At 34.3% G+C, this 10,907-nt stretch overlaps 1 protein-coding gene across 1 annotated transcript; it reads right to left on the reverse strand.

The window, feature by feature from the left end:
- Positions 1–3,716: 3,716 nt before the first annotated feature.
- LOC133310894 (ABC transporter B family member 21-like) lies at positions 3,717–10,381 on the reverse strand. Its single transcript, XM_061511889.1, has 13 exons — positions 10,248–10,381; positions 8,963–9,301; positions 8,767–8,821; positions 8,459–8,634; positions 8,134–8,355; positions 7,776–8,017; positions 7,142–7,667; positions 6,778–7,051; positions 5,693–6,561; positions 5,338–5,604; positions 4,966–5,229; positions 4,585–4,878; positions 3,717–4,297 (listed from the first exon to the last, which is right to left on the reverse strand). Exons 2-13 carry the CDS (start codon positions 9,272–9,274, stop codon positions 3,941–3,943), a joined length of 3,858 nt encoding a protein of 1,285 aa, XP_061367873.1. The 5' UTR covers positions 9,275–9,301; positions 10,248–10,381; the 3' UTR covers positions 3,717–3,940.
- Between the last annotated feature and the right edge of the window lie 526 nt (positions 10,382–10,907).

Below are 10,907 nucleotides of genomic sequence, written 5' to 3' on the forward strand. Positions count from 1 at the left end.
TGCCGATAGTTCGTACTATGCAAGAATATTTACCCTTTTTTTTATTGTATGCCAAACCCAAAGGCCGAAGAGTTGGGAGATAAAATCCATTTAACTTGTGTTTGTTGTATATGTTTCAGTATGATTGTTCTTTACCAATATTAGTTGAGAACAATAACATGCTGTGATGATTGATGAAGCTGAATAGGCCTTGCTAAAAAAACTTTACCAGTTAAACTTGATTTAATTTCAATATTGAAGTCAAGCCGCAAGCTTCTTAGCTTTAGAAACGGGCACTATACTCCTGACGTTGATAATCAAGTCTTTAGACACAGCTCAACCATTGAAGTGATGATGACTTACCAACAATTATTGCTTTTAAGTGATAAGAAGTTTCTTTCCTTTTGAGTTCGAATCCAAGAAACAAAAAAAAAAATAGTATAGGGAGAGCCATCCAAATATAGGTCAGACTACACTCAAACATGATCAAAACAGATTCAATTAAATAAAAATAAAAATAAAAATAAAATATGATGACTTGCACTTGGATGTTTATGTTTTAACAAGTTACATTTTTCGATTAATTTTCTGGTGTAGCCTTTATGTTCTTTTTGTGTAGCACCCTCGCACCTTCATGCATGTATTTAGGAAACCACCACGTCCAGTGTGGCACTAATTAAGGTATCATTATCACATTCAAATTGAGTGTATGCATACTTCTCTAACGCAGAAGATTGAGCATATCAATTTTAGAAATAAACGACCACGTAATGTTGCAATGCTTGAGTTTTTATTAAAATCTTTCAAACCTATAAATGAAAAGGTACTTTTCCAATCTTGATGTTATTACTTTAGTGCTGTAAATCAACTGTAAAGAACCATTCAAACTGATTACTTAAATTTATCGTGGTTATAATATGTATCACTTAATTTTCCTATATAAAAAAATGACATTATTATATGAAATGTCAAAAATATTTTTAATAAACAAAACACTATTTTAAAATAGAAATGTAAAAAACACCTTTAATTAAAAATAAAATCCTAAAATATCTTATTATATGAATCACAGAATTATGAATTGAACCAAAATGTGTACTAGTATGTTAGGCTATGCCCCCTGAAAATTACAGCTCGACACAATTTTCCTTTAGTTGGCATCATGATTCAATCATGCATGACATTTTCGTCTAATTGCTTAGGAGATCCATCTTTAATGGCGTGATCCTTGCTGCTTCAGATAGAATCTTGACAAGGAAAATCATGCGCTGATGTACTAGTATAGTACTATAGTAGTATGGTAGGATATGCCTTCAGTATCTCTTGGTTTTAAAGTCAAATATTAGGATGTTTATTAAATGAAATAAGACAACTATTAAACGTATATTGTGATATTGAACGGCTCAGTCAAATATTGTGGCTGAAGTTCACGTGTGGCTCATTAACGATGCGTGTGAATCTCACACAAATTCCAAATTTTCAATGCTGAATTTTTTTTCGTAGGGGCTTTTAATTTCCTTTTCTTATGTGGGAAAATGACTACTGAAGCGTCACATCACAAATAGTCCCCTATGAATGATTGAAATTATAAAAGAAATTCCGAATACTTTTGCTTTGTTTGATTTCGTGCTATCTTATTTATTTATTTCTTTTTTTGGAAAATATAAAGATTATGTTGCAGAAAAAAAAAATCAATTTTCTGCACTCACTTTGATTTCAGCATCACACTTCTTTTTAAATAAGGGGCTCACCATTTTGTGTCTGCAAGAATTTTCTACTTTTTTCTTGTAACACAACGGAATCAAAAGTCTTACAAGTTATTTATTTATATATTAGGTTTGCCACTTCTTCTATTGTGGTAGATGAAAATTTTTATAACAAATACAATGAATTCTAGTATAAGTATATTTGATGTAAAATTTCTCATATGCAAGAACAACAAAAAGTATTAAAGCCTTATTTATTTCTTTATTCTTGGTCATATCATATGAATTATGAGCAAACTTTTGGTTTAATTAATTTGAAAGTAATATTGTATTGTATGTCCCTTCTGTTTTCCCTTCGGTATTGAGCTATGTAAAGTAATTCATTAGATTCCACATAAAGTTTATGGTGTCGCTGTCTTCTAGAATTCAACTCATTAATCCATGTGGGTGCCGTTCCACTGGATTTGTCTTTATAGACTAATCCCACTATTTTTTAGTTTCTATTCTTTCAATGAACATGTTCAGTTAGCGGCAAGCATTGAGCCTACTTAACATTAACAACAGGCGATACTTGGATTTGGTAGGTTAACTTCCACCTTTTTAGTTATTATAATAATACAAACTTCGTCATGCATGACGTTCGCCATTGAATTTGTTGTTCTTCATCATTATGGTTCTCACGGGAAGGCAATAGAAAATTGAGAAAGCTATGCTGACCGCTGTTTTTCACATTATTTTTTCAACCACTTATATTTTACATATATAAAAAATATAAATATAATCATTATGTTACATAACACAAGTTACATTATATTCTAGAGATAAAATTAGTGAAGTCCATTGTTTAATTTATTTTTTATTTAAATAGTGGATCACATTAACTTTGTCTTTACAACATGATATAACTTGTGTCATGTAATAGGATCAAATGCACTTTCATAAAAAAATTATAATTTAATTACTCATACTAATTTTTATTTTATTTTATTTTTAAAAAAAATCCAAATTGTGTAATTCAGATTCTTCTTACTATTTAACGTATACTGACATCTAAAAATCCATTACCCTTTTAAAGAAATGTAAAGTCAGGTTAGTCAGGTTTGGCATAACATTGTACTTTTTTTATCTGTCGGCTCTACATTGGACTTAACGTTTTAATTATAAAATGACTGAATACATAGAGACAGAAATATTCCTAGCAAAACTGAAATTATAAAAGGGTAATATGTTGGTCATGTAACATAAAAAAAACTAAAAGTGTCCTGCACAAACAACAATTGATATGAGGCTCATTATATTTTATTTCTCTCTTCTTATATTTCTTTCTCTTTCTCAATTGTTTTTTGTGCAGGAAAGTTTTTGATTTTCATGTTACATAACCGAATATATTTCTATTATAAAAATTGAAAATCATACACACAAGAAAAAGTTTACTTAATTTGGTGGGTATCAAATCTTCGCACATATATATTTAATGTATGCGAGATCAATAAATTTCATAAATAATTAAATTAAGATATAAAAAGAGATATGATATATTTATAACTTATTTTCATTTACAATCACATCTTAACTGTTGATTTTCGTCAATCTAACAATTATAATTTATTGAGAATTAATAAATATGACTTAATAAATTATAACTGTTAAATTGACGAAAGTCAACAATTAAGATATAGTTATAAGAGGTTATAAATGAAAATAGGTTGTAAGTATAAATGAAAATCATATAACTTTTCTTAAATAATTATGACTTTTAAATATTTTTAATCTTAAACATCTATACAAAATCATATGGTCAAAATTTAGTACTTTTACATTTTATAATAAATCACTATTTTACTATTATTCTAAAATTTTATAAACTTAATTTATGGCTGGTATCAAGAACACTAATCATATAATACATTGAGGATGACGTGGGAATAACTTTATTCCATAACTATTACCCTTGAGATCTTTAAGCCAAAATGGATGCAAGAAAGAAAGGGAATGATGGGTAAAGTGATCCTAGTGGTAAAATTTGCTATATTTCAAGAAGGCATGTAGGCAATTACATCGTTTTTTTACATATTTTTAGTGACCCATTGAGAATTACATTGATGACAAGAAGAATCAACTTTCTTACATGAGAAGGGAAATAAAGATTAGGTATTAATCTTCTATTGAACTCCTCAAAATTTAGTAAAAGACGAAGAAAGAAAACAAAAGGGAGAATAGAGTACAAAAAAAAAAAACAAAGGTGGTGGCAAAACTCATACAGTTGAAGCAGTTGTGTGAAGTTGGATTAAGGAAGCATAAAATCCATCCTTGATGTTAATGAGCGTTTCATGCCTTCCTTTCTCCACTATAACTCCATTTTTCACAACAGCAATCACATCTGCATTTTTTATTGTAGATAGACGATGTGCCACAACCACAGTGGTCCTATTCACCATGACCCTGTCTAATGCATCTTGAACAACTCTCTCTGACTCTGCGTCTAATGCACTTGTGGCCTCATCTAGTAACAATATCTTTGGACTTTTAATTATAGCACGTGCAATGGCTACCCGTTGCTTCTGCCCACCAGATAATTGAGTTCCCCTCTCTCCCACTATAGTATCATAACCCTGTAATTGGAAAAAATAAAAAGTGAAGTCAAGCACATTTGCCATTGTGAACACTTAACCCAATAAGACACTAGAATACCTGAAACTACTGCAAATACACAAGGAAAAGGTTATAATTACAAATTTTTTGTTTACAAACTATATTATATCTGACTGGTAATACACGCTTGAGTAGAGTATTACCGGTTAAACATAGTGTAGTTTGTAAATTTGTAAAAAAAAAAGTTTATCAATAAAACACTACTCAATACAAAAATGTTTGGCAGTGTTTATATTTTTATTTTTACCTGTTGTAAGCCACTAATGAACTTATGGGCATTGGCCAGTTCTGCTGCAGCTATGATTTCAGCTTCAGTTGCATCACCTCCCTTTCCATAAGCAATATTGGCACGGATAGTGTCATTGAACAATACTGGCTCTTGGCTTACAAGGCCCATTTGCTGCCTTAACCACTTGAGCTGTAACTGCCGAATTTCAATCCCATCAAGTGTGATTTCACCTGAATCAGGATTATAAAATCTTTGCAACAAGGCAATCACTGTGGATTTCCCACTTCCACTTTCACCAACAAGTGCCACAGTCTGGAACAACAATTTTCATTTAGTAACCATTAGTTGCAACATACATGCATGCATGCTTAAAAAAAAAAAAAAAACTCAAAACTTTACCTTGCCAGAATGGATAGCCAAGTTTAGGTCTCGGAAAATCTGTACATCAGGCCTAGATGGATACTTGAAGCTCACATGACGAAGTTCAATTTCTCCCTTAACGCTGTCTAGTGTGGTTCCAGACTCATCACTCGGATTTATCTTTGACTTCTTATCAATTATTCCAAATATGGAAGCAGTAGCTGACTTGGCTTTGCTAGAGTCAGGAGAAAAGGAGCTTGATTGGGAAACCCCAATAGCTGCCATAGTTAAAGCAAAGAAAACCTGAAAAACATGAAAAATATCTGCATTGTTAATAAAGGAAAAAACCAAGTGTTGGAATGTAATACCCTTATTATAATGAATGTTAGACAAGTATAAAGGAGTCAGTACCCGGAAAACATCAGAGAATGTAGCCTTCCCAGCCTGCACGAGTCTAGCTCCGGCATAGAAACTGGTTGCATAGACACTAAACAGTAAGAAAAATGAAACCCCAAACCCTGATCCACTAATCAACCCTTGTCGTATCCCTGTTTTCATAGGGCCTTCACATTTCTTCCTGTATAGTTCCATAACCTTATCTTCAGCACAGAAAGAAGACACCGTTCTTATGCTTCCAACTGCATCATTAGCAACTTGGCTTGCTTCCTCGTACATCATCTGCAGCAATATTATGTCTCTCGTGATATAATATTATGCAGTTAGTTAACTATGTAACTTTGTATAGCAATTGAAAAATATAAATCACCTTTGCATCTGCGCTGAATCCCTTCATGAATTTCATTTGAACATATCCATTTACTCCAATCAGGGGAAGCAATACAAGAATAATTAACGCCAGTTCCCAGCTTGCAACAAAAGCAATAATCAAACCTGCCAATGCAGATGCTAAATTTTGAACTAGTAGTCCCAACGCATCACCAACAAGGGCACGCACGGATGCAGCATCTGCTGAGAGCCTTGCACCAACTGCACCACTTGAGTTCTCAGGCTCATCAAACCAACCAATCTCCATGTTGACCACTTTCTCAAAACATAGTATCCTGATACGTTCTATCAACTTACATCCAGCCACAGAAAAAAAGTATGATCGGGCTGGAATCACCAGTAATGATGCAAGACCAAGGATCATAAACATTAATGCCCAAAACTTGGAGTCCTTTTTCATCTCATCAAATGGTTCATAAAATGTTTTGATGACACTGGAAATCAACAACCCAAATATTGGAAGTATAACACCATTTCCTATGGCAGCTAGAGTTCCAATCACAAGAATTGGAATCTCTGGCTTGTTGAGGGAAGCAAGGCGGCTGAGTGGAACCTCTGGTGCTTCTTCTTTGGGTTGTAAGTTTTCATGTTCAGGATCAACGACGTTAACTCCTGTGGGTAAACCAAACGAAACTGAAAATGAGTGGCGGCTACTATTCCCTGCAGATGAACCCCGACTAATAGATCTTTGAAGTGACCTCCTTTGACTCGATTGTCTAAAGGATTCTACGGAAAGTTCACTCTTGTTATGATGATCTGCACTTTCTTCTGATTCCTTGTTTACTTCTTGTAAGCGTATAAGTTGAAAGTAAGCTCCCTCAGGATCCTTGAGTAATTCTGAGTGTGTTCCTGGTTAATTAATAAACACGTCAAGTTAGAGTTAGATGCATACAAACAAAATTGTGATAATTTGAATTCTACTTTCTTCTATGCATGAATTGCATCAGAATTAATCATCTACTAAGAAGTTATTGGATTGTTTCAAATATATGATGATGTAGATAATAATATGTTAAAAAGAGTATCACAAAGAGAAACCATGTTTTCACTAAACTTATGTGGTACCTTTCTCAACCATCTTCCCTCTATGAATTACAGCAATCATATCAGCATTCCTCACTGTGCTCAAGCGATGTGCCACAACAACAGTAGTTCTGTTCACCATGATTCTGTCTAGAGCCTCTTGCACTACCCTTTCAGACTCTGCATCAAGTGCACTTGTAGCTTCATCCAGGAGTAGAATTCTTGGATCTTTCAGGATTGCTCTTGCAATGGCAATGCGCTGCTTCTGTCCACCAGAAAGCTGAGTTCCATGCTCACCAACCATTGTGTCCAATCCCTGAATGCAAAGGTAAAAAATCTCGAGGTTACTTAACAAGTTCCAAGATTAGAACCTAGAAATTGAAGTATTATGGTTAGAACCTAGAACCTGTGGCAGTTTATCAATGAATTTAGCAGCATTTGCAAGTTCAGATGCAGATCTTATCTCTTCAATTGTGGCTCCCTCCTTTCCATATGCAATGTTATCCTTAATGCTAGATGCAAACAACACCGGTTCCTGGCTGACAAGGCCAATTTTTCCTCTAATCCACTTTAGCTGAAACTCTTTCAGGTTAATGCCATCAATAAGAACTTCACCTGCCTGTGGATCATAGAATCTTTCCACCAAACTAATAACCGTAGACTTTCCACTTCCACTTTGTCCAACTAATGCTGCAGTTGTACCGCTAGATATATGAAGAGAGAATCCATTGAATATCAACTCCTCAGGTCTGGCTGGATAACTGAAATAAACATCCCTTAACTCTATTTCACCTTGAATATCCTCTAATACTTTTCCACTTGGATCATAAGCATCTATCTCTGGCTTCCTCTCAATTGTCTCAAACATTTTGTAAGCTGCAGCCTGACCCGCAGCAAATGCACTCATGCTAGGGGATGCCTGGCCAAGAGACCTAAGATATACATCCGTGTGAAAAGAATCATGTAAATAAGTTGAGGTATGAACATATTTATCTATTCAAACAGGGGAAATACATATACATAAAAATGAAGTTACTTACATAGAAGCAGTTAACACAGCAATAATCACATTAATCACCGTGCCCCCATTATATCCTTTTTCTTCCATTATCATCTTTGCGCCAAACCATACAGCCAATGCATAACCACAGAAAATAACAAACATAACTGTGCCAAGGCCAATTCCAGATATGAAACCTTCATGAACTCCTGATTTGTAAGCATCTACAAGAAATTTGCTATAACTAGATATTGCTTGCTTTTCCCCAGTAAAGGATTGAACCTGGAAATATAAACAGAAAGAAAAATATTATTAATCATAGACTGTCAGACGCAAGCAAACTTAACTGAAAAATATAGAATTCCCCAGATATCTACTTAGGTTTTACAACCACATACGGTTCTTATTGAGCCAATTGTCTGTTCAACTACATGTGCAGCTTTTGCATAAGCAGTTTGACCTCGAGAAGCCATCTTGCCAATGACGACGGCCATAAAAGCACCTGACAAAACAAGAAGTGGGAGAGTGGACAACATGACAATTGTAAGAAGCCACCCTTTGACAAATGCTATGGCAAAGCCCCCAATGAATGTTGCTATCAGCTGCAGAAATTTCCCAACCTGTTTAAAAAAAAGAAGCAAAGGTTTAGTAAATTCAAAGTGGTTTTTTGGATCCTATTTTACATTCAAATCTACAATTTAACTCTTGCAGCATATATAATACCTTCTCACCCATGGCGTCTTGTATGAGAACCGTGTCACCTGACATTCTCCCTACAACTTCACCTGTGTTTGTTTCCTTATCAAAGAAAGCAACATCTTGTCTTAATATTGTTTTCAAATACAATCCCCTTATTCGTGCAGCCTGTCTTTCCCCCGTTACCATCCAACAAGCCACCTCTGAAAAATGAAACGTTTCTCTCAAGTTCAGTGTCTTTTTTCTCTTTATGTCCAAAAGACACGATTTAAATTTCAAGTTTATTAAGGAAAGGAAAAAAAACCGCAGTGATCTTAATTACAAATTATACTTACGAAGGAATGCTGCCACCCCAGATCCTACTGCTAAGTACACAAATTTCAGGGAGACCTGCAATTTTATCACACAACCAAAGATTGTCATAACTGAATAACTCTAAACAGAGGTTGAAAAAGCATAGTTACAAAATAAAGACAAATCTCACTCAGAAACAAAGACAGAGTTCATTATTGTTCGTTCCCAGGTTTTTACCTTGGATACTTCTTTCACTACGTCGGGGTTTTGCTGGTTACTTCCAAAGCTATTAATCATTTGACCGAAAAGTAATGTCATGAGAGGCAAGCCCATACCGTTTCCAATGGCACCAACGGTTCCAACGACCATTAACAGAACATCAGTGGAGTCTGCAAAGGAGAATAGCTTGTGAAATGGAACTGTCTCAGGTTTTTCTTTTTGTTTGCTATTTTCTTCCTTTTCCCCGTTTGTGGTGGTGCTGGTTTCTGCACGATTCTCTGATGAGGTTGCCTCATCATGTTTTTTCTCATCACTATTCTCAACACCCATGTCAGATCAGTGACTTCAATGTTCCAACTATACAAAAACAAAATTAATACAATAAATTAACAACATCAAAGGATCACAAATACAGATTAAAGAATCAGAGTCAGGTTGAAACAGAGCTAAGCAGCCCACTAGAAAAAAATTCAAATTTTTCTTTCTTGGGTGAAGCCGAATTCGTACCGAAAAGGAAAATTGGTATGGGATGTTTTTTTAAAGTTAATCAAGTTTCAGGACCCAGTTGGCATGTTATAGTTTCACCGAACGTGTGACCGAATGTGAAACTCCAAGAACTCGGAAACGTGAAGCAACAAATAGCAGATTAATAAACAAAAACGTGTGCTACCAAGTGCTTCCAAATCAAGATTCGTTCACAACGATCGTATGAGCTGGATTTCTTGCTCGACAGTTGGATTTATCCCAAACAGAGCAACAAATAAGTGTTGTGTCAAACACTCATACAAAAAAAAAAAAAAAAACTATCTAACCAAAAATGTAATGATTTTGTGGAGAAATAAGAGCACGCGCTTGAATTAAGAAATTCAGACAAGAAAGGAAAGAAGGTAAACATGTTTCATTTTGTCACCTACCACACCGCAAAAAGAAGGAACAAAAGAAAAGAAGAAAAAGGAATGGCATTCATTAGTATAATGATAGTAATAACAGTAGAAAGGAAGAAAAATGGTGCACTTCTTAAATGTCAAAGTTTCAAACCAGTTGCTTAGAAAAAAAGAACAAAAGAAGAAACTATTCTCTACCAGCTTTGTGGAAACTATTAACGGAATAAAAATGTCCACGGAATCATAAATGAACATCAATATGAACAAACCTATGTAACGCGCAGAAAGAAGGAAAAAAAACAAGACAGATAAATCAGGGAGAGGAAGTTGACAAAGGTTTATTCAAAGCAGAGAGTGAAAAGCGGAAAAGATAAGTACAGAAATTTTTTATTTTTTTCGAAGGGTGTGAAAAAGGGTACCTGAAACTGAAAGGCTGGAACTATCAGTTTCTGGGATCTAATTCTCTGGGTGAGGTGAGAGGGCTGAACTCTTTGTTAGTTCTGTTTTGCAGATTCTGTGGAAATGCTCCAACACGTTATATGCCCTTAGTGATTGCTTAAAGCGCAAGCATCTTCTTCTTCCATGATGGGTGACTACTAATAGTCAAATACAATAATTTTATAATTTTGGAGAAAAAGATGTTTTTTTTATGATATACAATTCAACGTTTGCTATAATATTAGAATTATTATTGAAGAAAAAATAATCATATCACATGAATTTTAGGTGATGTGAATAAAAAGGGAAAGAAAATCGGTACTTGAGAATATCTGTATTTTATGATAAAATAAAGCAGAAAATATAATGCCCACAGCTGTTCCTTTGGTACGGTGTTCCCATCTGAAATTTTAGTCAAAGCAATCACCAATTTTTTAATGGCGACCATTCTGCAGCTTTCTTCTTTTTATAAATCAAAATAAATTTATAGTCGAACATATCTCCTTGATAAGAGAAACTGCAATTCATTTGTGCTAAATTAATGAGGATAAAAAATAGCAAAGGAAACTTCGTGGTGAATTCTTTGACCTGTCCTCCAAGTTTCACTGACAAGTGTTTCTCCTTCACCAAGATTTTTTTAT

This window comes from Gastrolobium bilobum, unplaced genomic scaffold, assembly GCF_033153095.1.
Source record: "Gastrolobium bilobum isolate Gb01-03AN ecotype WA unplaced genomic scaffold, APGP_CSIRO_Gbil_v1 utg22866, whole genome shotgun sequence".
NCBI classification, from domain to species: domain Eukaryota; kingdom Viridiplantae; phylum Streptophyta; class Magnoliopsida; order Fabales; family Fabaceae; genus Gastrolobium; species Gastrolobium bilobum.